Raw genomic sequence first — 27,752 nt, 5'->3', positions numbered from 1 at the left:
TTGCCTCAGTCGGCCGGGAGCAGGCAAATAGCCACCTCTGGTAACTTTAAGCAAGAATCATGTAACCCCAACCCAGTCATTTGGTTGAATTACTGGCACAAATACAATCTAAGCATATTCTCAGCATGTCCACAGAGATTCCAGTAGGAAAAATCTCACTGTTTGTGTTTATTTTGAGTAGCTTTGGCCTAAAAGAGACGGTGATCCCTTAAATCATTTGAGAATGTATTTTTTTCTACTTCTACAATTTCCTGTAGATAGGGCTACCACTTGTCCGGTTTTGACCCAGACAGCCCGGTTTTAGGTGGCAACCCTACCTGTAGAGTAAATATTGTGCTACATATTTCATCATAGAATTCATTTTTGAAAAAAAAAAGGATGGTCATTGAAGGTGAGATGCCAGAGACTGTGCCAAGCAAGTACATGGTTTCAACATTTGGGCTCTATATCATATTCAGTTGGAGTATTTATAATCTTTCTAATGGCTGCCTAATAAACATCAAGCACCGGATAAGTATCAAATATATGAGAGAGTTTCTGGCAAATAATAACCTTTACTTTTTTTTTTTAGTATATTATAGATCAGTGCTTCCCAAACTGTGGGGGTGACCCTTCTGGGGGGCTTGGAGCAGTGGGTGGGGGGGCTCAGCCTGAAGTTCAGGTTAGGGTGAGATTTGGGGTAAATATGTATTTGCTGTCCTAAATATAAATGTCTTAAACTTTGACTGAATGACTGATAAACTGTTATTTTCCTTGATACCCAGGATTGCATTAGTTTTCCAGCTCCCCTCAACCCACTGAATTTCTGAGTGCAGTGGGGTGAGGGGGCAGCGGCATCAGAAAGGCCACCTCAGGGTGCTCAATACATAAGGTGGTCTCTGGGGGTGATGTTGATTCTGGCTACATTTATCCTTCAGAACTCCTATTTGCTATTCTAGATGATCTTGGAACAACATATGAACAAGGTCAGACTGGGCCCTGGCGGCCTAGACCCCAAACCTGTTACCGCTCCCCCGGCCGCCCAACATCCTCTGCTGACACGTTTTACTTAAGCGCGTTCATGGGAGGATGTTGGGCGGGTAGTGGAGGGTTAGGGGGTGCGGCGGGGGTGCGGGGGACATGGCCGATGGGGGCACCTTGGGGGTGCGGGGTCCCTGGGGCGGCAGCCCTGGTGGTCTCTGCACCCCCCAGTCCGACCCTGCATATGAATGATTAATACAGGGATGTTTCATATATCTGTAACATGGTTATGGGTCCCTCAAATTGTTGCACCTTAAAGTAGGGCTTTACCCAGAATACTACAAAAGCCACTGTTTGACACCATTTATCACAATCTCACTGACAATCATATAGTCATATAATAAGTCATATCATAAGAGCAACAAGTGTCCACCACTAACTATGGGCAACTGGGCCTGGGTTCTAGCCCAAAGAACTAATCATCTGTCTATCTATTTTGAATTCTTCTTCTTTATTGCCCCACAAATGTACAAGAGTGCCCTAGATCTGTGCTAAAGACACTAATGTGTGAGTGATAACCAGGGTGCCAGCTGTTACTACTTTATCTAATGACCCAGACCTGCCGACCATTTCTGATGATGGTAATGCTGCTCAGCAGACAGACACATGTTGATACATGCATATGGAGTTATGTATCTATCTATGTATGTACCCAGTTGCATGGCACACAGACTGATGCTGATGAGAGAGGGGGCAGGGTTTGGTTCCCAGCCTCAGTTGCCATGGAGCTTCATCCAGGGTGTGACGACACAGCCTGCATCTCTTCTACAGGGGAGAGAAAGCAGATCTGATATTCCCCTTTCACACCACACACAGCTTGCATCCCGCACAGGACATCTCCCCATCGCCGAGCATCACTTTGCCTGCTCCCCCCACCTCTACACTCACTGTCACCTCTCGCTGTCACCCCACCTCTGCCTTCTTCATACCAAGGAAAACCCGTAGCAGCGTCTCTGCAAAGCTGAGCATTTCCCTGGCACTTATTAGATTAGGAATATCACTGCTCTCGCACACACGCACACACTCAGAGAAGCCCTTACAGCCTGGGTATACGGAGTACCTGCTTGACATGCTGTACTGATTCACCTGGCTGGGCACATCTGCTACAAAGCAAGGATCTTGCACTGAGCACTAACCCCCTGACTGAGCTTCCAGTTTGTCCAACAACTTGCACTTCCCAGTGACTCCCCGTAGGAGCCTCACCCCGCCACCACACACTTACTAGACCACACTTCCAGACAAGGGCAACACCTATGCACATATTTCATAATAGATTATAAATTGCCTGCACTAGGCAGCACCCCTCTGCACTGAGCTTACCAACCGTCAGCTGCCAATCTCCCCCCCGCATCTCAGCTTCTCTCTTGTTTCCAGCCTCTCCTCCCTTATCCTGGAACCTTTCCATACATCTCTCATGCCATTGCCTTCTGTTCTTGCATACCTTGCTCTGTTAGTGAGGGCAGGGATTTGGGCGGCTCTGACACAGAAGTGGGCACAGGGCAGGGGGCAGAGCCAGGGATAGACTGGGGAACTAAGTGACGCACATATATCCAGATCAAAAGGAAAAAAGAAGGAGGGATTCAGGGGACAGTAAGATAGATAGGCTAGGAAGGGAGAACTGAAAAGAAGATAGAGAGAGGATTATAATGTGAGGGTTTGTGTGAAGAGAGCATCTGTGTGCAATATATTTATTTAGAGAACCCATGGGAGATAGTAACAGGGTGGAAAGGTCCATTGCAGAGTTCCTTTATGATAGATTATCCATACCTTCAGTGGCAGCTGGCCCATCTGTGAAATGGATGGATCATTTTCATCATTAGATTTTCATCTAATCCTACATCTCGCAGGGAGGATATCTCTTGTATAATCTCTCCCAGAAGAAGAAATGGCAGTGCTATGGTGGGTGCTTCTCTGGTGCCATCATGCCCAGCAGATTGTCCATGCCAACGAGAGCTTCCCATGGACAACAAATGCTAAGGAGTGGATGCCAGCACCAACACCCACTCCACTCTCCACAACTTCGCCTGGCTTGCCCAGCACCTCCTTTCCTTCCGCTGTCTCCTCATTAGCGGTCTCTGCCCCGGCAGACACTGCTTCATCTTCTCCAGAATCGACATCATCTCTTCCATTTTCCCCTTCTACCTCCTCCACTTCTTTTTCAGTGACTACCCTGGCCCCTTCCCCTGATGTAGACAAGGCAGATGAGGAAGGCAGCAAAGCAGCTCTAAACTTTTTACACTCAGGGGACCACCTTTTGCTTTCAGAAGCCAATTGTTCAAAAAGTTTTGAGCTCACTGACCTGCAGGGACCACCGCCAGAGACGCTTCTTTCCCACATTAGGGGGCCACAAGATTCTCTGCTCCATGCCACCAACTTCCTCAACATGATTTTCCAGGCCAGTGACATGCGTGAGTCAAGCATAAAGGAGGACATGGAGTGGTACCACGCTTTGGTGAGGAGCCTGGCAGGGGGACAACCAAACATTCGACGAGCCCTGCTTTCCCTCACTGCACACCCAATGTCCTCCAAGCCCTTGCTGCTTCTCCGGGCCACAAAGAAAGGCCACGAGATTCTTTTACAAGATCTTTCTTCCGATTTCTACCATGGAAGGCACAAAGGGAACTGGGGGTCATGGGACAATTTCCATGCAAGCTCCTCCTTGACTAAGGCAATTCTTTTGAATGACCTCAGAAGCCTTGACACACCAAAATGGAGCAGAGGGGACAGCTACATTGTAGACCTCAGCCATGTGCGGTGGTCCAAACCTTTCCTGGAATGTGAGGGGGGACACTTTTTGCAAGGATGGATGATCTCCCTCTCCACAGCGTTCTATGGGCTGAAGCCTGATCTAAGTCCGGAGTTTAAGTAAGTGAGATAACAGCCATCTGTACTGGTGGGGGTGGGAGTCTGTGAAAAGGGAAAGGGAATAAAATCAGTTGGTAAGAGAGGGGATCCTGTTGGAATGCCAGAATACAATACAATCCCTTATTTTTTAATTTAAATCAATATATGTTACCCCCAGCTCTGAGTAATAATAAGTAATATTAGCAGAGTAGGAAAATGTGTGAAAGATGCAGAAACATTTAGCAGCGGTTACGCCTGTGCGATTCTTAATCTGCAGAGAATGAAATTATCTGGGTCAATCCATCCATTAAAACATCTGTAATATAAGAATCACTTATCCAGTGATTACAGAAATACCAGCTCATAGAGTGCCCCCTGCATGCATTTACAAGGATACATGTATCCTGTATATATATCTATACACACACGGACCCTTCTAACCATAGCCTTTCACCTTCCTATGCTCTCTCCCCTTAATCTCACCTGCCATGTCTCCTTCCCCCCCAGATTAGTCTCTCACACACACTGATGTCTGTATCAGTCACATCCGCCCTCAAACTGAGCAGCTGTTAAGCTGAAAATCTCTCCATGACAGCACGATGTGAGCAGATGGTCCTGGGATGCCAGGTCCTGACTCTGTTGGTACTTTCCTGCCATTGTCTCAGTTACTTCACTTAATATAGTTGCCCATAAGGCTCTTATATCTGCCACTGCTGTTATATTCTGCTTTTAATTATCAATAACTCTCCAATCTATAATTATCTTACTAGCACACTTTCATACCTTGCCCTAACCCACCACTATATTAAAGGGGTTGTTCACCTTTATTTTTTATCATTGGATGTTTTTAACTATCTTACTTTTTGTTTTGCAGCTCTCCAGTTTGGAATTTTTAGCAGTTATCTGGTTGCTAGGGTCCAATTTACCTTAGTAACCAGGGAGTGGTTTAAGAGAGCGACTGATTTATCAATACTAGAGGGGCTGAATAGAAGGATAAGAAAAATAAGTTTTTTGGCTGCTGGGGTCAGTGACCCCCATTTAAAAGAAGCTCAATTAAAAAGTTGCTTAGAATAATATTAAAAGTTATCTTAAAGGTGAACTACCCCTTTAACATCCAGCCTTCCCCATTGTATTGTGCCCTCACTCGTCACTGCCATCCTCTCCAACCTTCACCCTTATATACATTAATATTTTACCTTCACTGTTTTTTGTTGCATATATGGCTCTCTCCTATTAAAACCTTTATATCTCCCTGACTTTTCTATCCTCCCTATCCTCCATATATATTAATATCCTTATATCCTTCCCTTACACATCACTGCTTACATATACATTCTTCCACCCATAACTTCCTTCATACCCAGCCGTCACCCATAACTTCCTTCATATCCAGCCGTCACCCATAACTTCCTTCATATCCAGCCGTCACCCATAACTTCCTTCATATCCAGCCGTCACCCATAACTTCCTTCATATCCAGCCGTCACCCATAACTTCCTTCATATCCAGCCGTCACCCATAACTTCCTTCATATCCAGCCGTCACCCATAACTTCCTTCATATCCAGCCGTCACCCATAACTTCCTTCATACCCAGCCGTCACCCATAACTTCCTTCATATCCAGCCGTCACCCATAACTTCCTTCATATTCAGTGTCACCCATAACTTCCTTCATATCCAGCCGTCACCCATAACTTCCTTCATACCCAGCCGTCACCCATAACTTCCTTCATATTCAGTGTCACCCATAACTTCTTCATACCCAGCCATCACCCATAACTTCTTCATATTCAGTGTCACCCATAACTTCTTCATACCCAGCTGTCACCCATAACTTCCTTCATATTCAGTGTCACCCATAACTTCTTCATACCCAGCTGTCACCCATAACTTCTTCATATCCAGCCATCACCCATAACTTCCTTCATACCCAGCCGTCACCCATAACTTCCTTCATACCCAGCCGTCACCCATAACTTCTTCATACCCAGCCGTCACCCATAACTTCTTCATATCCAGCCGTCACCCATAACTTCTTCATATCCAGCCGTCACCCATAACTTCTTCATACCCAGCCGTCACCCATAACTTCTTCATATCCAGCCGTCACCCATAACTTCCTTCATACCCAGCCGTCACCCATAACTTCCTTCATACCCAGCCATCACCCATAACTTCCTTCATACCCAGCCGTCACCCATAACTTCTTCATACCCAGCCGTCACCCATAACTTCCTTCATACCCAGCCGTCACCCATAACTTCCTTCATACCCAGCCGTCACCCATAACTTCCTTCATACCCAGCCGTCACCCATAACTTCTTCATACCCAGCCGTCACCCATAACTTCTTCATATCCAGCCGTCACCCATAACTTCCTTCATATTCAGCTTTCACCCATAACAGGGATTCTATCCTGCTGCCCTCGCCAATAAATGCCACCATATTGAGTCTTTACACATCAATTCCCTCATAATTAGCTGCCTAAATGAACTGCCTTTTTCTATTAGTATAATCATATCCATTGTCTGTCACTGCTTTTATATATATATATATATATATATACTCCAGCATATTTACCTCTATAGCCTGCCATGACCCTTCAGTAGCTTTAATGTCCTATTCACCTACACATACTACCTACAAGCATTAGGATCTTATTTATTATGCTATCATATTACTGTCTCTCTTTCAAACCACTGCCTGGTTGCTGGGTTAAATTGGACCCTAGCAACAAGATATCTGCAGAATTCCAAACTGGATAGCTGCTGATCAAAAAGCCTAATAATTAAAAAACCACAAATTATAAAAAAAAAATGAAGACCAATTGCAATTTTTACATCACACCAAAAGTTTATTTAAAAGTGAACACCTGCTTTGCTTCAGACTTACCACTACCAGATACCAAATAATGTTTAAACTTCAGTTATAAAAAAGCAATGCAACTGTTTCCTTAGAACTGGGTTAATGTATAGTGCAAGGCTTTGTTTTATTATTAGAATTTATAGGATTTTTATTTTTATAATTTTATTAGAAAAGAGAAACAAAAACTTCTTGGAATGGTATTGTACAGGAAACTGCTTTGCCGGTTTTTTAGAGCTTTATGGAGAATGGATTTCTGCATAATAGATCCCTTGTATCTGTATCTCATGTCAATGTAAGAATATCTTTCTAGAGCCCTTTCATCGTATAACAAATCCATAACCCCCCAATTTTCCCATTGACTTTGACAGGGAAGATTTTCAAACTGCTGCCGCACTTACAGCTTTGAAGCTACACCCCCCAAACTTGAATAACATAATAATGGGGTCACCCCGAATGACCCCAGAGTGGGAGGGGCCAACAACAGCCAATCAAATTTCACCCATTAACTTTAATGGGGAAATTGAAACTAAATTTGAATCACACCGTCATGGGCTCAGCCTAAATGAAAATAGGATGATTGCTGGATGCCCAAAAGTGGGCAGAGCTGTGAACAGCCAATCAGATTTTACCTATTGACTTTCAATGGGGAAATCCAACCTGCTGCCATTCTCACAGTAATAACACCAGGGTCCCCAAACTTTGCAGAGTTAGGCACCAGGTAACTGCGGTTCAAGGTTAGAAAAAGTGGGCGGAGCCACCAACAGCCAATCTGATTTCATTCAGTTACTTCACGTTTTTCAACCCAATATGAATTTTGTTCTCAAACTTCCCTTTCTAGTTCTTCTTGTCTTTCTCTCCCCGGTGCCTCTGTTTAGTTGGTTGTGGTTTCTACCTTGGGGACCCAGGCACAACAACATATTGAAAAATAAAAGCCAGTCAGATAAATGTTACCTTTTAAGGCTTTGAGACCTAAAGCAAATTTTCAGCTCTGAATACCCATCCTTTACAGGAATACTGTCATGGGAAAACATGTTTTTTTCAAAACCCATCAGTTAATAGAGCTTCTCCAGCAGAACCCTGCATTGTAATCTGGTTTTCATAAACACAAACAGATTTTTTATATTTAATTTTGAAATGTCACGTGGGGCTAGCCATATTCTTCATTTCCCAGGGTGCCCCAACCTGTGCTCTGATAAACCTCAGTCACACTTTACTGCTGCACAACTTCTGAGGGCAACTTTGCGTGACTTCGGAAAGCCGAAGCAATACGTAGGCCTTTTCACTGGCGACTATTGTTGCTGGTGAAAAGGCATTTCGGACTCGCTCTGGGACATTTGCCTTAAGCCAGTGCTATCCAACTTTTGTGGTGCCGAGGGCCGGATTTTCTCTAGCCATCAAAGCAGCCAGACAGGTGGTGGGCCACAAAGAAGAGGGTCACGGCCCGCGGGCCACCAGTTGGAGAGCATTGCCTTAAGCAATGGCCAATGTTGCTGTGTGGGCATTGCTGTATTCAGTTGTAGCAAAGCTTTGTAAACAGCCTATGATTCAGCCTATGATTAAGTGCCCAGTTAGGCACGAAATGCGTAAGGCTTAGCATTTATGTGTATTCTTCAATAAAATACTTGCGATTTTACTTTAAACATTTGAGCTTCTATTCTACATTACTGGATTTCCGGAGTGCCTGCCTGATTTCTTCAAAGTGTTTCAAGCTATGTAAACATACATTTGCTTCTAACCTAGTGCTGCTATTTACTTTTACCTCTCTGGAAGCCTACGGTCAGACAAGGCTGTTTCTCAGTTTGCACATAAACGCAGGCCGAGAAACAGCCCCATACGCTGGCCCCAGCCTGCTACCTTGCCTGCACCGGGAAGCATTATCTCTGCCGGGGGCTTGGGTCACAGGGGGCCAGAACCACAGGGTCCCCCCTCCCCGAGTGCTCTCTTACCTACTCAGCGGGAGCCACTGGGGAACTGGTGACACTATGGAGGGCCGGGTAGGTATGCTCTGGGCCCTCTGCATCATTGTTACACTGCTGGCTGGCAATGGCCTATACCCCCAGACTTGCATGTAAGTCTATGATCTGATTACACTATGCATGTGTGATATTAGTGATACCCACCATACCCATCCCTTTGTTCTGTATGACAGGGGAACCTTACGCGTGGATGTGCAGCTGTTGAACCTGGGAATCGATCAGTGCGCCAAAGGACCCGGCTGGTTTGCAAACAGCCACAGCTGTGATGAGAACAGTACACAGGTAAGAAGGACCCAGCAGGGCGTCTATGCAGTTGATTTGTACACATACACTGTAATGGAGAGTAGGAATACCTGCCACTGTAGGAATAATTACACATCCTTTGTTAGTAATTAAGCCCCTAGTTGATTAATATAAATGAGTTTGTTAGTTAGCCCTATTTTTATTTAGGACAGCCATTAGCTATACAGGTATGGGACCCGTTATCCAGAACGCTCGGGACCTGGGGTTTTCCGGATAAGGGGTCTTTCCGTAATTCGGATCTCCTACCTTAAGTCTACTAAAAAAAAAATTATTTAACAGTAATTAAACCCAGTAGGATTGTTTTGGCTCCAATAAGTATTAATTATATCTTAGTTGGGATCAAGTACAGGTACTGTTTTATTATTACAGAGAAAAGGGAATCATTTAACCATTAAATACACCCAATAGGGCTGTTCTGCCCCAATAAGGGGTAATTATATCTTAGTTGGGATCAAGTACAGGTACTGTTTTATTATTACAGAGAAAAGGGAATCATTTAACCATGAAATAAACCCAATAGGACTGTTCTGCCCCAATAAGGGGTAATTATATCTTAGTTGGGATCAAGTACAGGTACTGTTTTATTATTACAGAGAAAAGGGAATCATTTAACCATGAAATAAACCCAATAGGGCTGTTCTGCCCCAATAAGGGGTAATTATATCTTAGTTGGGATCAAGTACAGGTACTGTTTTACTATTACAGAGAAAAGGGAATCATTTAACCATGAAATAAACCCAATAGGGCTGTTCTGCCCCAATAAGGGGTAATTATATCTTAGTTGGGATCAAGTACAGGTACTGTTTTATTATTACAAAGAAAAAGGAAATCATGTTGAAAAATTAGAATTATTTGCTTATAATGGAGTCTATGGGAGACGGGCTTTCCGTAATTCGGAACTTTCTGGATAATGGGGTTCCGGATAAGGGGTCCAATACCTGTACTAAATGAATGTGTCTGGGGCTCACTCACAGATTCGGCTTTTTCCCAGTACCCATTTCATTACAGGAACACGTTATCTCTATAAACGATAATTAGGGAAGGGTGACAACGGAACGGGTCTTTCTCAAAACCATTCTATGAGACTCCAATACAGTTGGTATAATTAGTGGCTTCTGCAATAACCTGGGCCTACATTGGAAGAAAATAGAAAACAGCCATGTGTACCTAATATTATGCCCAAAACTTAAGCTGGCCATACACGCACCGATAATATCATACGGAACCTTGTTTTGTGCGATATTCGGTGCGTGTATGGCAACTCGGCGACGCGGGAAAGCTGCAGATATCGGTCGACTCGTCGGTCGGGTGGGTTAAAAGATTTTGCCCGAGCATAATCTACGTTCAGGGCTGAATCGGCAGAAGGAGGTAGAATTTCTATTGTTTCTACCTCCTTATCCGACCATTAAGCCCTGAACGTCAGTGGAGGATTGGAATGATCTTTCGTGGGACCGATGGTCGCACAAATGATTGAAAATCGCCACGTGTGTGGCCACCTTTACAGTATAATATACCCCATTTATGATACTATTTTCCTCCATAAAAATGTTGGACAAAGAACAGACTTCATGTTAAAATTAGAAGAGACCTTAGGTAGGACTTGCTGGTTACCTTTTGTTCCTAGTGATACATTCTGTTTCCAATTATATAGTCTATAGACACTCTCAGGGAGCAGTATAGCAGTATCCCCATCTGCTGAAAAGTGAATAGGACAAATAAATGGAACAAACTCCCAAGGATGCGCGTGCACACACAATTCTTAAAGGAACAGTAACATCAAGAAATTAAAGTTTTTTAAAGTAATTAAAATATAATGTGCTGTTGCTCTGCAAAAAACTGGTGTTTTTGCTTACAGAAAAGCTACTATATAAAGCTGCTGTGTAGCAATGGAGGCAGCCATTCAAAGGCACAGGTTACATAGCAGATAACTAGTAGATAAACCCCATATAATAGTGTTTTATCTGTTATCTGCTAAGTGCCTGTGCCTTTTCTCCTTTGAACGGCTGCCCCCGGGGCTACACAGCGGGGCATTTATATAAACTATAGTAGGGTTTCTGTAGCAAACACCCCAGCTGTACCGGTGCAGGAATGGCTGCCCCGGGGCTACACAGCGGGGTATTTATATAAACTATAGTAGGGTTTCTGTAGCAAACACCCCAGCTGTACCAGTGCAGGAATGGCTGCCCCCGGGGCTACACAGCGGGGTATTTATATAAACTATAGTAGGGTTTCTGTAGCAAACACCCCAGCTGTACCAGTGCAGGAATGGCTGCCCCCGGGGCTACACAGCGGGGTATTTATATAAACTATAGTAGGGTTTCTGTAGCAAACACCCCAGCTGTACCAGTGCAGGAATGGCTGCCCCGGGGCTACACAGCGGGGTATTTATATAAACTATAGTAGGGTTTCTGTAGCAAACACCCCAGCTGTACCAGTGCAGGAATGGCTGCCCCCGGGGCTACACAGCGGGGGTATTTATATAAACTATAGTAGGGTTTCTGTAGCAAACACCCCAGCTGTACCAGTGCAGGAATGGCTGCCCCCGGGGCTACACAGCGGGGTATTTATATAAACTATAGTAGGGTTTCTGTAGCAAACACCACAGCTGTACCAGTGCAGGAATGGCTGCCCCCGGGGTATTTATATAAACTATAGTAGGGTTTCTGTAGCAAACACCCCAGCTGTACCAGTGCAGGAATGGCTGCCCCCGGGGCTACACAGCGGGGTATTTATATAAACTATAGTAGGGTTTCTGTAGCAAACACCCCAGCTGTACCAGTGCAGGAACGGCTGCCCCCGGGGCTACACAGCGGGGTATTTATATAAACTATAGTAGAGTTTCTGTAGCAAACACACCAGTTGTACCAGTGCAGGGCAACAGTACATTATATTGTTATTACTTTTATACACTTTCATTTTTTGGTGTTACTGTTCCTTTAAGACCAGCACGCACATGGAATTTTGCATTAAAACACATATTTTTGTATTGCGCAAGTGCTCACATGGTTTTAAAAAGTACATACAAAAGAAATTATTGCCACATACAGCCAAGAAGAAATTAGACGGAACATCGATAACCCCCAGAATACTTAACAAACAGTTTATATTATATATACTGGCCTATTAAAGAAACTTTAGAATATATATATATATATACTGTATATCAGGAAATATTGCCCTTTTCCCTTGAGCCACCATTTTGTGATGTGACCTTACTGTTTTATGTGATATATTCTTATAGAGACCTACATTGCTCAGGGGTATAGTTTCCCTTTAATAAAGTCCATTTCCTCCTACAACAGCCAATAGAAATGAGAAAAAAAGGAATTCATTCTACCCTCAATCTTGGGTCCCAATGCAGAATTCTCAATTTAATCTGGGCTCTATTAAAAAACGTTTGCAAAAGGTACTGTATCTGGTGCAGCCATGCAGTTTGGTGTTGGCAACCCTATCATCCAACTTATAAATAGGGTCTATCTTCCCTTTAAACCACTATGATCAAGTGCAGTGGGAGAGATAGACAATCCTGTACAAATGTATGCCTTTTATGAATAAACAACCTTGTTTTAGTAGATTTTGCTCACATGCACTTTGTAAAGGTTTTTTTTAGAGGTACGGGTATAGGATCTGCTATCTGGAATCCCCTTATCCAGAACACTCCAAATTACAGTAAGGCCACCTCCCACAGAGTCTAATTTTAATTAAAAAGGATTTCCCTTTTCTCTGTAATAATAAAACAGTACCTGTACTTGATCCCAACTAAGATATAATTACCCCTTATTGGGGGCAGAACAGCCCTATTGGGTTTATTTAATGGTTAAATGATTCCCTTTTCTCTGTAATAATAAAACAGTACCTGTACTTGATCCCAACTAAGATATAATTACCCCTTATTGGGGCAGAACAGCCCTATTGGGTTTATTTAATGGTTAAATGATTCCCTTTTCTCTGTAATAATAAAACAGTACCTGTACTTGATCCCAACTAAGATATAATTACCCCTTATTGGGGGCAGAACAGCCCTATTGGGTTTATTTCATGGTTAAATGATTCCCTTTTCTCTGTAATAATAAAACAGTACCTGTACTTGATCCCAACTAAGATATAATTACCCCTTATTGGGGGCAGAACAGCCCTATTGGGTTTATTTCATGGTTAAATGATTCCCTTTTCTCTGTAATAATAAAACAGTACCTGTACTTGATCCCAACTAAGATATAATTACCCCTTATTGGGGCAGAACAGCCCTATTGGGTTTATTTCATGGTTAAATGATTCCCTTTTCTCTGTAATAATAAAACAGTACCTGTACTTGATCCCAACTAAGATATAATTACCCCTTATTGGGGGCAGAACAGCCCTATTGGGTTTATTTCATGGTTAAATGATTCCCTTTTCTCTGTAATAATAAAACAGTACCTGTACTTGATCCCAACTAAGATATAATTACCCCTTATTGGGGGCAGAACAGCCCTATTGGGTTTATTTAATGGTTAAATGATTCCCTTTTCTCTGTAATAATAAAACAGTACCTGTACTTGATCCCAACTAAGATATAATTACCCCTTATTGGGGGCAGAACAGCCCTATTGGGTTTATTTCATGGTTAAATGATTCCCTTTTCTCTGTAATAATAAAACAGTACCTGTACTTGATCCCAACTAAGATATAATTACCCCTTATTGGGGCAGAACAGCCCTATTGGGTTTATTTAATGGTTAAATGATTCCCTTTTCTCTGTAATAATAAAACAGTACCTGTACTTGATGGCAACTAAGCTGCATTAATCCATATTGGTGGCAAAATTGATGTTTTTAGCAGACTTAAGGTGTGGGGGTTTGGTTATAGAAAGATCCGGAAAGCCCCAGGTCCCAAACATTGCAGATAACAGATCCTATACCTATAACTGCTAATACAGTACAACATTAAGGCTAATGGCACACAGGGCCCCTGTCCACCTCATTTAATGTTATTTAGTAGAAGCCCTGGCTGATGCCCACAGACCTCCGCGCCATATCTGCCCCTGTGCCAGTAGCCCAAGCACAGGAAATCTTTTTTTTTTTAAGTTTTAATTGTATAGTGATTTTCAGTTTAAAGACTAGGCATGCCTGCAATGCATTGAGTTGGCTGGCAGAAACCTCTTCAGGGCAGCCAATGGGGGTTCAATCTATAATGGCCTCTGCCATTTATTGGGCCTCAAGTTAATGGAACACTCGTCCCTAGGGAAAAAAGAAAGCTTTGGTTTAACCTTGATAACATTACATTATATTTGTTTAGTTAGGTTATTGTTTAAAATATCATATATATTATTTTTAGAGATATAGACACATATTCTAGTTGCATAAGGAAACATATTTCATTCTACTTTCATCTAGCCATGGGATTATAGCAGCTATGGCCTCTAGGTTAAATAGATGGACATCAACATGGCAGCTAAGTGATGCTTATCTAAATCACCAATGTCATTTAGATTAAAAAAATAGTAATAAATAAAAACTAAAAAAGGCAGAGATATTAGTTACATATTCCTTATGCAAGCGTTTTCTGCTAATAAAATTATTGGGTTGCTGTGCTGTGATATAAGAGGACAGGGGATAATAGGAGCAAATCACATGACTGGTAGAAAGCAGATAGGCCCATGTGGACTAGGAAATGTCCATGCAAAAAAAATTTTTTTCCAAATTAAATTACATTTTTATTATTGCCAACTTTATTGTTGTTGCATGCATTCAAAACCAAACCTACCTAGTCACAGTTACAACACTGCTTGCTTGATAATGGCCCTGCTAAATCTAGATTAGCAAACATACAAGAAATGAAAATATATTTGTTCTTCTTAACAAGTGGGACAGTTAAAAAAAATGAATTACTAATACCCTCAACTGTATTCATGACTTTCTAGGTAGATAGATAGGTAGGTAGATAGATAGATAGATAGATAGATAGATAGATGATAGATAGATAGATAGATAGATGATAGATAGATAGATAGATGATAGATAGATAGATAGATAGATAGATAGATAGATAGATAGATAGATAGATAGATAGATAGATGATAGATAGATAGATAGATGATAGATAGATAGATAGATAGATAGATAGATAGATAGATGATAGATAGATAGATAGATAGATAGATAGGATATAGTGGATATAAAAGTCTATTATACAGTGGATATAAAAAGTACATTATTTTAGTTTTTTTTGTTTTCTTCCCTCCACCTAAAATATTTCAGTATGTTTTTCAATTGAGTAGTACATTTTATAGGTCACATTAAAGGTAGAAAAAGTTCTGAAATGATTTATCTTTGTCTCATTTTTGTACAGCACATTTGACTGACATTTTATCAGGGGTGTGTAGACCCTGATGTTTTTATATCCACTGTAGATGTTAGATATATGATAGTATGTTAGGAATACAGGTAAAGGTGGCCATACAGGTTCAGATTTAAGCTCCTTCAGACTGATACGCAGATGGGGTCGCCCAATGGGCCTACCCAACCAATTTCTGGCCGAAAATCTGGCAAATGTTCATTAGGCATATTTTCCTATTGGATGGGGGACTGCATCGGCTTATTAATGCAGTCCTCACCCCAATGTTCCCCAAGGGCCAAACGACTTAATTACTCCTATAGCGCCCACCTTAGGTAACTTTAGGGTATTAGCAAGTAAGTTATGCTAACTGTCCCACCTGTACATTAAATAGAACATAGACCCTATAGTTTAGCCATAGGACCCCTGCACACACTCCCCCCCCCCCCCCCCCCCCCAGCGCTCAAAAGAACCTCCTCAAAATGACCCTGCTCAGCATGTACACGTGAAGCAAGGAACATATTGTTTTCTAGGACACGTGCTCCTGTTCAGCTATTGGGCCGTCATGACATAGGGCAAGACATGGCGGCTTCCAACCCCGCTGAGCAAGGCCATTCTGAGAGTTTTCAGTTGTGTAGTTAGGGAGAGGTAGGGGGTCCCTATGGCATTTGGAGACCTCTGGAGGCCATTGAGAAATAGAGTTGGACAGCCCTGAAAGATATTCTGCTATATTGACATGGCAGGCCCATGAGAATGCTGCGCAGACATGGCTGTGTTATAGCTGGAATGTGCTATGTTGGCAGTGACATGTAGTTGGCATGTTCTGAGCTGCGTGTCCCCCCCTCAGTGCATATCGGATGAAAAAGACGGCTCCATCTTGGGCAGGTACCGATGCGTGTGCCAGCCTGGCTATTACAGGACACGGCATGAGGGTAACGTAACACTGTATACATATAGGTATATGTATGTGTATATGTACATAGATTTATCTTATAGATGTACATGTAGTTTATAGATTACTATGTGAATATACCAATGTGTCAGTACATGTATATATACTTATGTCTATTATATTAAGTAGACATATACTGTGTGTATTTCCTTGTGTCTGTGTGTTTGTATATGTGTTTGTATACTAAGACTTGAGATGTATTCTTCATATATTATATATATCTGTGCTCCCTGCAGGCTCAGAGATTTCTAACGTGGCTTGTCGGCCATGCAGCGAGGGCTGCGCGACTTGTGTGGATGGAAGCCCCTGCCTGGTGGATGAGGATTGGGCTCTCCGTGTTACCGTACTCTCAGTGCAGGCCACGGGGATGCTGGCGGTGTTCCTGAGCATGTTGGTGTCTTACAGCTTCCGGGACAGCAAAGTAAGTCATTGTAATTCTCTTTTTTTGTCTTTTGCAGTCTGGAATATAAACTTTCTGGTTACTAGAAAAACAAAAAGGAACACCAAGAGCCCCAATAGTGTAATATATTTTTACAAGGAGTAATAATAGAGTAAACAAATTAATACTCACAAGCCAGGGTTACCAATAGGCAACCACTGTATAAGCAGGTGGGGAGATTGTCCTGACCCCACTCAGGAATAAGAAGTCGCTCTCTGTAGAAGGAAGAAAAATGGGGATGACACCCCTCCACTTGGGGTGGACTCGGTATAATAATAAGACAAAACAGAGGCGCCAAAAAGATAAAATTAGCTAAAAACACTTAAAAACCCAATGGGTAATTCAGAGGAGGTAGTAGTGAACTTACCTCCTGCAGACAGACACCAACAAAAGTGGTAATTTTCAGTAATAATTTATTCACAACAATATTGCTACGCGTTTCGCAGGCATTTCCTGCTTCATCAGGCAATGTAGACAGAGGCTCCTGGTGTGTTTATACAAAGACACTGTTTTTTTGCGCCTATTCTACATTGCCTGATGAAGCAGGAAATGCCTGCGAAACGCGTAGCAATATTGTTGTGAATAAATTATTACTGAAAATTACCACTTTTGTTGGTGTCTGTCTGGAGGAGGTAAGTTCACTACTACCTCCTCTGAATTACCCATTGGGTTTTTAAGTGTTTTTAGCTAATTTTATCTTTTTGGCGCCTCTGTTTTGTCTTATTATTATTTCTGGTTACTAGGGTCCTTCTGAGCCTAGCAACTAGGAAGCCACTTAAATGACAGATGAATAGAAAAAATTACAACATAATAAGTAAAAACTAGCCTCAGAATAAATCTTTTTAGTTGTTGGGCATTGCTGACCCCAGCAACCAGATACCACTGCTTTTTTGGTTATAACCCCCCCCCCCCCCCCAGTTCAGCTGCAAATCAGTAAAAATCAGTATATCAAGATTTATGTCATTCAAAACTTGAACTTTAAATGAATGAATGAAAAATTGCTTCTCTCCACCCCCCATCCCCTATAATTCTGTCCTGTTGTTCCCCCTGCAGAGAATACGTGCATCTGGACTCATACTCCTGGAGACTATCCTGTTTGGCTCTTTGCTGCTCTACTTTCCAGTGAGTTTGGCCTTAGCCCACCAATGATCCATTTCTCTTTTTATCATAGAACCCCAGATTGTTGTACATTATGTTTTGGGTTTCTGTACCAGCCCAATGCTGTGATCTGTGTCCTCAAACATGCCATCACCTGAACTTAGGGACCCATCCACCCCCCCCTCCCTCCCAGCAGCCGATCAGCAGAACAATGGGAAGGGAGCAAGATAGCAGCTCCCAGTAGGTATCAGAATAGCACTCAATAGTAAGAAATCCAAGTCCGGCTTGGGACTCCTCCAGTTACATAGGAGTAGGAGAAACAATAGGTTAGCTGAAAGCAGTTCTAATGTGTAGCGCTGGCTGAAAGCTCAGACTCAGGCACACTTTACTGCTGCGCTGCAAGTTGGAGTGATATCCCCCCTCCCCTCACCCCCAGCAGCCGATCAGCAGAACAATGGGAAGGGAGCAAGATAGCAGCTCCCAGTAGGTATCAGAATAGCGCTCAATAGTAAGAAATCCAAGTCCGGCTTGGGACTCCTCCAGTTACATGGGAGTAGGAGAAACAATAGGTTAGCTGAAAGCAGTTCTAATGTGTAGCGCTGGCTGAAAGCTCAGACTCAGGCACACTTTACTGCTGCGCTGCAAGTTGGAGTGATATCCCCCCTCCCCTCACCCCCAGCAGCCGATCAGCAGAACAATGGGAAGGGAGCAAGATAGCAGCTCCCAGTAGGTATCAGAATAGCATTTAATAGTAAGAAATCCAAGTCCGGCTTGGGACTCCTCCAGTTACATGGGAGTAGGAGAAACAATAGGTTAGCTGAAAGCAGTTCTAATGTGTAGCGCTGGCTGAAAGCTCAGACTCAGGCACAATGCACTGAGATGGCGCCTACACACCAATATTACAGCTACAAATACATTTGTTGGTTCAAGAATAAAAGTTTAAATGGCAGAGAGAATTATTTGCTATGTAAACAGTGTCATTTAGAAATATAAAGTACCCTATAAAGATCATGTCAGTACCCCATTAATATAGATAATTACTACAAGGCAGCTCAGAAACTAATCCATTTAGAATCAGAATTTAATAATCTGTAGCATCAGATTATATGACTGGCAAATTTTTTGCTTGATAATTTGCGACGACCCCTAAGCTTCTCACCAGCTGCCAAGAGCACACTGAGCATGTGAGTGTCAGAGACACTTTCCAAAATGGTTACCCCTTGTGACAGCTTTGAAGTCCTGGATCATTGCTGCTATTGAGATACTGAAACATTTCTAGCCATATTGATTTTTAGGGTTTAGTTCTCCTTAAAAATTTCTGAACCGACAGCATGTTATTGCTCCTCTTCCAGGTGTTCATCCTATACTTTAAGCCCAGTGTTTTCCGATGCGTGGCTCTACGCTGGGTCCGTCTGCTGGGATTCTGCATTGTCTATGGAACCATTGTCTTAAAACTGTATAGGTGAGTGGCATCTTCGAGCAATGACTACTTTGTCAGCAGGTCCAGACTGGGATTTAAAATAGTCCCTGGCATTCGCAGTACCCGGAGGCACAAACAGCCCCCCCAGCCCAATAAATAGTGACTGTCTGTGGTACCTTACAGCCCCCCTGGCATTCCCAGTACCCAGAGGAACAAACAGCCCCCCCCAGCCCAATAAATAGTGACTGCCTATGGCACCTTACAGCCCCCCTGGCATTCCCAGTACCCAGAGGCACAAACAGCCCCCCCAGCCCAATAAATAGTGACTGTCTGTGGCACCTTACAGCCCCCCTGGCATTCCCAGTACCCAGAGGCACAAACAGCCCCCCCACCAAGCCCAATAAATAGTGACTGTCTATGGCACCTTACAGCCCCCCTGGCATTCCCAGTACCCAGAGGCACAAACAGCCCCCCCCCCCCCCAGCCCAATAAATAGTGACTGTCTGTGGCACCTTACAGCCCCCCTGGCATTCCCAGTACCCAGAGGCCCAAACAGCCCCCCAGCCCAATAAATAGTGACTGTCTGTGGCACCTTACAGCCCCCCTGGCATTCCCAGTACCCAGAGGCACAAACAGTCCCCCCCAGCCCAATAAATAGTGACTGTCTGTGGCACCTTACAGCCCCCCTGGCATTCCCAGTACCCAGAGGCACAAACAGCCCCCCCACCAAGCCCAATAAATAGTGACTGTCTATGGCACCTTACAGCCCCCCTGGCATTCCCAGTACCCAGAGGCACAAACAGCCCCCCCCCCCCCAGCCCAATAAATAGTGACTGTCTGTGGCACCTTACAGCCCCCCTGGCATTCCCAGTACCCAGAGGCCCAAACAGCCCCCCCAGCCCAATAAATAGTGACTGTCTGTGGCACCTTACAGCCCCTCTGGCATTCCCAGTACCCAGAGGCACAAACAGCCCCCCAGCCCAATAAATAGTGACTGTCTGTGGCACCTTACAGCCCCCCTGGCATTCCCAGTACCCAGAGGCACAAACAGCCCCCCCCAGCCCAATAAATAGTGACTGTCTGTGGCACCTTACAGCCCCCCTGGCATTCCCAGTACCCAGAGGCACAAACAGCCCCCCCAGCCCAATAAATAGTGACTGTCTGTGGCACCTTACAGCCCCCCCTGGCATTCCCAGTACCCAGAGGCACAAACAGCCCCCCCAGCCCAATAAATAGTGACTGTCTGTGGCACCTTACAGCCCCCCTGGCATTCCCAGTACCCAGAGGCACAAACAGCCCCCCCCAGCCCAATAAATAGTGACTGTCTGTGGCACCTTACAGCCCCCTGGCATTCCCAGTACCCAGAGGCACAAACAGCCCCCCCCAGCCCAATAAATAGTGACTGTCTGTGGCACCTTACAGCCCCCCTGGCATTCCCAGTACCCAGAGGAACAAACAGCCCCCCAGCCCAATAAATAGTGACTGTCTATGGCACCTTACAGCCCCTCTGGCATTCCCAGTACCCAGAGGCACAAACAGCCCCCCAGCCCAATAAATAGTGACTGTCTATGGCACCTTACAGCCCCTCTGGCATTCCCAGTACCCAGAGGCACAAACAGCCCCCCCCCCCCAGCCCAATAAATAGTGACTGTCTGTGGCACCTTACAGCCCCCCTGGCATTCCCAGTACCCAGAGGCACAAACAGCCCCCCCAGCCCAATAAATAGTGACTGTCTGTGGCACCTTACAGCCCCCCTGGCATTCCCAGTACCCAGAGGCCCAAACAGCCCCCCCAGCCCAATAAATAGTGACTGCCTATGGCACCTTACAGCAGCCCCTCTGGCATTTGCCGGAACCCACAGATTGCCAGTCCGACCCTACTCGTCAGTTTGTTACTCTGTATATTGTGCTGTGCTCAGGACAGATCTATTCTTTAAGACTGCACATTGGCAGAACAGATAATGCACTGCCATGGATAAAGGGCATTATTTATAATCATTCCCTGCAGGGTAATGAAAGTGTTCCTCTCGCGCACGGCTCAGCGGGTCCCCTACCTGACGAGCATGCGTTTGCTGCGCATGTTGTTTGTCTTCCTGCTGTTCTGCATTTGGTTCCTGGTGGGGTGGACTGTGGGCGCACTAGAGAACCTGCAGCGAGGAGTTCCGGTGGTTATCCGCACGCAAACCCGAGAGGGCCTTGTCTTTTACACTTGTGACCATGACCGGTGGGATTACATGATGTCTATAGGTGAGAGCCCCTTGGGTTATCCACATACATCATGACCCGGGGGTAAGCCGTAGTGCATGTAACATTTTTTGGGAAAAGTTTAAGCAAATCGTAAAGTAGTGACACATCTTGTCCTTCTCTCAGCTGAGGTGCTCTTTCTTTGCTGGGGAAGCTTCCTGTGCTATGGAGCCCGATCAATTCCTTCTGCATTTCATGAACCGCGTTATATGGGAATTGCAATACACAACGAGATGATTGTCTCAGCCGCATTCCATGTGCTCAGGTGAGTCAAGAAATCCATTACAGAGGTCGCAAAATGTCAATAATACATTGAATTTATCACAGGGATTCCCATCCTTTTTTACTTGAGAGCCACACTCGGATGTAAAAAGTGTTGGGGAGCCATGCAGACATGGGAAAAGTTCTTTGGGGATATCAAATAAGGGCTGTGATTGGCCGACTGGTAGCCCAATGTAGACCGATGGCCTCCAGGAGGCTCTGCTTGGAGTAAAACTGTGTCTGTGCTTTTAAAACTTGTCTCGAAGCCAGAAATGTAAAAATGGCACCTACTTTGAGGCCACTGGGAGCAACATGTTGCCCCTGAGTCACTGGTTGGGGGTCACTGGTTGATCATAATAATGGTGCATCTATGTAGATGGTCATTGATTCTTTATCTCCTCATCTCTAGATTTCTTATTGTCCCATCACTTCATCCTGATTGGACGTTACTTCTGTTCTTTATTCATACCCATGGGACAGTCACCATGACACTCACGCTGTTGTTCATACCGAAGGTTAGTTGCCACTGGCTGACGGTGAGTCTATATGGTGATGGAGATGTATGTATATGGGGGGCATACTGAAAGCAAGCATGTTAGTTTCTACATGCAGGGGTCCCACCACGTGAAGAGATAGCCACTGAAGTCTATGAGGATGAGCTGGACATGAGACGCTCTCGATCGAACCTTAATAGCAGTATCACATCAGCATGGAGCGAGCACAGCCTGGACCCCGATGACATCCGGGTGAGAGCATACAAAACCTATTAGTTGTAGGAATCACATTCCATAGTTATTGTAACATAACCCATTGCAAAACTTGCCTTCTTCTACACTACCTTGTTGCTTGGGCCACTGGGAAGGTTGACTACAGTCCTGGACTGTCAGTCTGTGGATTCTGGCAAGGGGCTGCTGGAAGGTGCCATAGACAGTCACTGTTTATTGGGCTGTTTGGACCTCTGTGTACTTGACATGCCAGGGCCTATTTCGAATCCCAGTCCAGGCCTGGTTGCCTAAAAGTCCTAATGATTCCAGCCATGGCTACCAAGTTATGAACCCTGATGTTCTAGGCCCGCTTTATCTTGTTTGGGTTTCTTCTCATCCATGGAAAGCCAACTTTCCCAAACATCTTCAGCTGTGAGATTTCAGGGATACTGAAACCACCCAGAGCCGGGAGTCATGTCATTTTCATATTTACTCCCAATATAATAAACTGGAAATGTATTTGATAAAAGTGGTCCAAGTATAGAGTATTTTGCACTAGTTCTTTCATACCTCCAGGATAAAGCACATTGCAATACTGTATATTTTATAAGCCCGGTAAGATTGAATAAAACAGTCAAAAGGCAGTGGCTGAGCAAGGGAGCAGCCGGCAGCAGTGGCACAGAATAAACTGCTCACTATAGGATAGATAAGGTGATTTATGGGGATGGTTCCCTGCTGCTAAGCCAACTTGGCCTTCATTTAAAAACTTCAAATGTTTCCATACCAAAGGCTGATGAGAGTTTGCACCCCAGGCTAACAGTTCTGGGTTAAGGCAAGGATGAAAGCTGATGCCAGTGTTGGGGCTGATTCTCTGCCTTCTTTTTTCCGCAGGCTGAGATCAGCTCTGAATGGCATCAGCATTAGACTCCTGTCACACGGGGTGGATTCTCGGCCTGTGGAAAAACGCAGGCCAAGGATCAGCCCCAAAAAGTTTATTGCTGTACCTTAAGCTGGGGCCACTGTGACAGCCACACACAGCAGTTTTTTGGCCTGTGGATAAAAACCATGCACCAGGGCCAATGCAGTGGCGTTTATCCTCAGGCCGATGATCCACTAAGTGTGGCAAAAACCTTAAGGTGGCCACACACGTGGCGATCCGACGATGGTCGCACGAAACATCGTCAGATCCGCCACACACCGCTCAGGGCTGAAACAGCAGATAAGGAGGTAGAAACAATAGGATTTCTACCTCCTTCTGCCGATTCAGCCCTGACGGCAGATTTTGGTCAGGCGCCTTCTATGGCTCCCGATCAAAATTTTCTAACCTGGCCGATTGGCGAGTCGTCCGATATCAGCAGCTTCCTGCGATATCGGTCGACTTGCCGACATGCCATACACGCACCGATTATCGTACGAAACAAGGTTTCGTACGATATTATCGGTGCGTGTATGGCCAGCTTTACAGAGTGTCCTCTAGTCAGATGTGGCCAGTGTAGCCTTGGCTTCTAAGAGGGAAAGATAAGGGAAAAAGAGGAGGCTGGAGTGTGGTTCCTTTATCACATACGGGTATAAAAGGGGCACAGCACTAATTATAAATTAGGCACAGTGCTCTGAGCAGTATCACTCTAACTACCTCCATTCTATTGGTACTAGTAGGGGCTAAGTTCAATGAGTAAATATCAGAAATGAAGCACCTAAAAACTGAAGCACAAAAAAAAAAATCTGATGATGTGCCTTTGATTTCTATGCAACTCGCAGAACGTCACTGGTATGTAAAATTATATATATAATATATATTGTCATTATTTTTGCAAAATTGTCTTTATATTGAATTACTGAAAATAAAGTATAACCTCCTAAATCTGTCAGAAGCCATAACATAACTACGTGCCTCTCACCTCGCCGCTCCTTTGCCTATTTCTCATTAGTACGTTATATAATGGCCAGTTCTAAGCAACTTTTCAATTGATCTTCAATTTTTACGATTTCTGAATTATTTGCTTTCCTTTTCGGACTCTTTTTCAGTTTTAGAATTGTTGTTACTTTTTTAAACTTATCTTTCTGTTTAGACCCACTCCTATTTATATTCCAGTTTCTCTTTTGAACCCCCTGCCTGGTTGCTGGGGTAATTTGGACCCTAGTAACTATATAAGCTGCTAAAATTCCAATGATGAGAGCTGCTGAAATAAAGCAAAATAATTCAGAAACCACAAATAAAGAATGAAGACCAATTGCAAACTGTTTCAGAACTCTGGACAACGTACTAAAAGTTAATTTAAGTTGTGTTTGGGGCAGAGTTCCCCTTTACAAGATACATATAGATCTATATTTAACCTTTGTCTTGGGCACAAAGCTCAAGTGGCTATTTTAATTCAATATTTTCCATTCACAGGATGAGCTGAAAAAGCTTTACGCGCAACTAGAAGTACACAAAACCAAAAAGATGACCATAAACAACCCTCACCTCCAGAAAAAACGCAGCTCCCGCAGAGGGCTTGGCCGCTCAATTATGAGACGCATTACTGAAACCCCAGATTCGGCAAACCGACAGAGCACACGAGAAGACAAAGAGGGTTCCCCTGGCTCCAGTGGGGGGCAGCGGCGGAAGCAGCAGGATAGCGGTAGTGTTAAGCAGAGGGAAGAGTCACTACGACAGAGGGTACTTTCTTTACGTAAGTCGCACAGCACGTACGACCATATGCAGGAGTGTAAGGACGCTGGACCGCCCTCGCCACGAGAGAGTTCCACCCGGGATCCCTCACTACGGGATTCTGTTATGAGAAGGAATCTTGCCAGGAATGTCTCCATGCGCTCCCGTGGTGACTCTCTATGCCATGCCCCTCTGGTCTGTAAGTCTCTTAGTGCCCACAACTTACTGGCTGATAAAAAGCCACTCAGTGTCCGTCCTGGTCCCCTTCAAAAGTCCCACAGTGTGATGGGCAGCGGCAAGGGTCCACTTGTTGGAGCCGCTGATATTATGGCAGAACGGACCATGGAAGGAAGCAGGAACCCCCTTCTAGGCGGCAGCTTTGACAAAGCAGAGGTTTGCCCATGGGAAGTGCAAGAACTCCCTCCACCATCTGAGAGTCGCTCTCAGAAACATGTAACCTATGCCCCTGGTAAATGCAGCAGCTTAGACAGTTCACTTAGTTCAGAAAAGACAAACATTTCAAGAAAAAGGGGTGATATAGGGAGTAAGCACCACAGCGTGGGGGGCGGTGAGGAAATCAAGAGCCCAAGCCACGTTGGAAACAAATATGGGCAATCACAAGGTGCCACCACTAAACAAGACACAGATCCTTCCTCCGTTACAGTAAAACCTGGAACAGGTTCAATCGATTCAGAAGGGCTGAAAACAAAGGCATCGAGCCTGAAAAGCAAAGATACAGCAGAGAAGAATGCAGATACCTTAAAGCCGCTCCATAAGAGCACCCTGAAAAGCCTAGTTCTGGCAGTCAGAGCATTTAAAGGCAAAGAGCTGAAGGACAAGGGCAAACAGCAAGCCAGTGGAGAAGGTAGCCCCTTAAAGAATAAAATGGAAGAAATCTGCCCATGGGAGACACAATCAAATAATGCTAATATTAAGAATCAAAAACCTGATGTCCTGAATTTGTCAGAGAAAGGATCATTGTGCCCCTCTCCCAAGCAGGATGTACCCAAATCCAACAAAAGTAAAGAGGAGACAACCTCTCCAAATCCAACAACCAAGGAGGCTACGCCTATCAGAAAGCTGGAAAGGATGAGCCAGTTGAGAGACGCAGTCTGTCCATGGGAAAGCATGGAGGGGCCACAGAATGTTACACATAAATCTAACAGTGTAGAAAGTAGAAGAAGTGAGATATGTCCATGGGAGAGTACAGACAGCGAGGGTCCTGGAGGCCTTCTCAGTCAGTCAGGGAGCAACCTATCCTTTCCCAGCCCAAGTACCAAAGTAGTAAAGGGCCAGAATGGAGGTGAATGGGAGGGGGAGCAGAGGAGTCAGAAAGCTGACATATGTCCATGGGAAGCGGGACAGGAAAAAGATCCAAAAACAGAGGCATGGAGAGCAAAAAAAGCAGTAAGCTTAAAAGAACAAGTTTGTCCCTGGGAAGACACGAAAGAGGAAAAGCCGAGATCAGAGATTTGCCCATGGGAGACTAGTGATGTAGAAAGTGTGCCTTTGGGAGGCATCAGTGGGCGCAGCCTGGCAATAAAATTAGAGGAGCTAGGTAGGCAGAGGGATGCAGTCTGCCCATGGGAAAGTGAAGAGTCAGGGGGCTCTCCTGGACCACTCAGTCAGTCACACAGCAAAACATTTGATGCAAGCCTAATCAAGTCTAAGACTTCAGACAGCATTGACTTGGAGGCACGTAGGGGGGAAATATGTCCCTGGGAGAGTCTAGATTCAGAAGGGACACCTGCAGTTATGAGCCAGTCCCAAAGCCACACCTGGGAGCCAGCAAGCAAAGAGCTAGGAGAACCCTGTCCTAAGATGTCCCCTCAGCCCAATAAGGCTTGCCAGGGCAGAATGTCACAGAGTAAGCAGAATTCTCTTTGCAGCTTGTCGAGTGAGGATACACAGCCATTATCAAAAATCTTAAGCAAAAGCGAAGGTCGGATTGGTGATCTGTATTTTCCAGCAACACCCACGCCACACACCAAGCGCTGGCAACACTCTCTGCGGGAACAGCGTTCTGGTTGTACCGGAGAGCTGAGATTTTCCGTCTCACAGCAACAAGGGCACATTGAGCAAAGTACAGCCGCAGGAGGGGGCGAAGATACCGGCAACCTGGCAGATATATGCCCTTGGGAAGTTCAAGAGAAGCCCACTGAGAGCCAGGCCAACACTAGGAAATCAGAGGTCTGTCCCTGGGACTTCCAGTAACTGTGGTTTTGAAACCTCCATCGCTAAATGGAGCGCTGCCGAGAAAAATGGAAAAAATATGACTGAGGCAAATGTAAATATGTGGGTTTTTAGGGTGCTCTCTGAGAATAATAAAGGAGGAAGGCTCACAGGATGGTATAATAATATGCACATAAAGTATACTGTATTTTACACGAGAAAAAAAGTACTGATAGGGGTTAGGCAAAAATGTTGAGAAGCAAGTTTATATTTTGTTTGCTGAAATTACTTTACAGTCAGAGAATAAACATGAAGCTACAGGTTAAAATGCATCCTTTGTCTGTGATAAGAGCTCATCAAAATAAAACGATTCTCTCTCTTTTCACGGCTTGCCTTCTGATTTGTCAATAGTACCAACGCTGACCAGGGACAATAAATTATTTGTATACTTAAATGGTTTCCAGCGTTATTGTGGCACTATCACCTCCT

The 27,752-nt window shown here is 44.4% G+C and overlaps 1 protein-coding gene across 1 annotated transcript; it reads left to right on the top strand.

Moving 5' to 3' along the window:
* Positions 1 to 1,775: 1,775 nt before the first annotated feature.
* gpr179 (G protein-coupled receptor 179) lies at positions 1,776 to 27,645 on the top strand. Its single transcript, XM_031894366.1, has 11 exons — positions 1,776 to 3,885; positions 8,880 to 8,988; positions 16,172 to 16,256; positions 16,513 to 16,697; positions 17,769 to 17,837; positions 19,166 to 19,275; positions 21,241 to 21,479; positions 21,603 to 21,741; positions 22,147 to 22,252; positions 22,337 to 22,483; positions 24,834 to 27,645. The coding sequence occupies exons 1-11, from the start codon at positions 2,906 to 2,908 to the stop codon at positions 27,303 to 27,305; spliced, it is 4,641 nt and encodes a 1,546-aa protein (XP_031750226.1). The 5' UTR covers positions 1,776 to 2,905; the 3' UTR covers positions 27,306 to 27,645.
* The last annotated feature ends 107 nt before the right edge of the window (positions 27,646 to 27,752 follow it).

This window comes from Xenopus tropicalis, chromosome 10 (genome assembly GCF_000004195.4).
Source record: "Xenopus tropicalis strain Nigerian chromosome 10, UCB_Xtro_10.0, whole genome shotgun sequence".
Lineage (NCBI taxonomy): Eukaryota > Metazoa > Chordata > Amphibia > Anura > Pipidae > Xenopus > Xenopus tropicalis.
The sequence above is the reverse complement of the archived record's forward strand: the minus strand, read 5'-3'. Positions and strand labels throughout refer to the sequence as shown.

Coding starts and splice junctions, on each gene's coding strand:
- gpr179 (XM_031894366.1), top strand. CDS start 2,906: ATGGCAGTGCTATGGTGGGTGCTTCTCTGGTGCCATCATGCCCAGCAG. Junction 16,698..17,768: donor ACAGCTTCCGGGACAGCAAA/GTAAGTCATTGT, acceptor TTCCCCCTGCAG/AGAATACGTGCATCTGGACT. Junction 21,480..21,602: donor GGATTACATGATGTCTATAG/GTGAGAGCCCCT, acceptor TCCTTCTCTCAG/CTGAGGTGCTCTTTCTTTGC.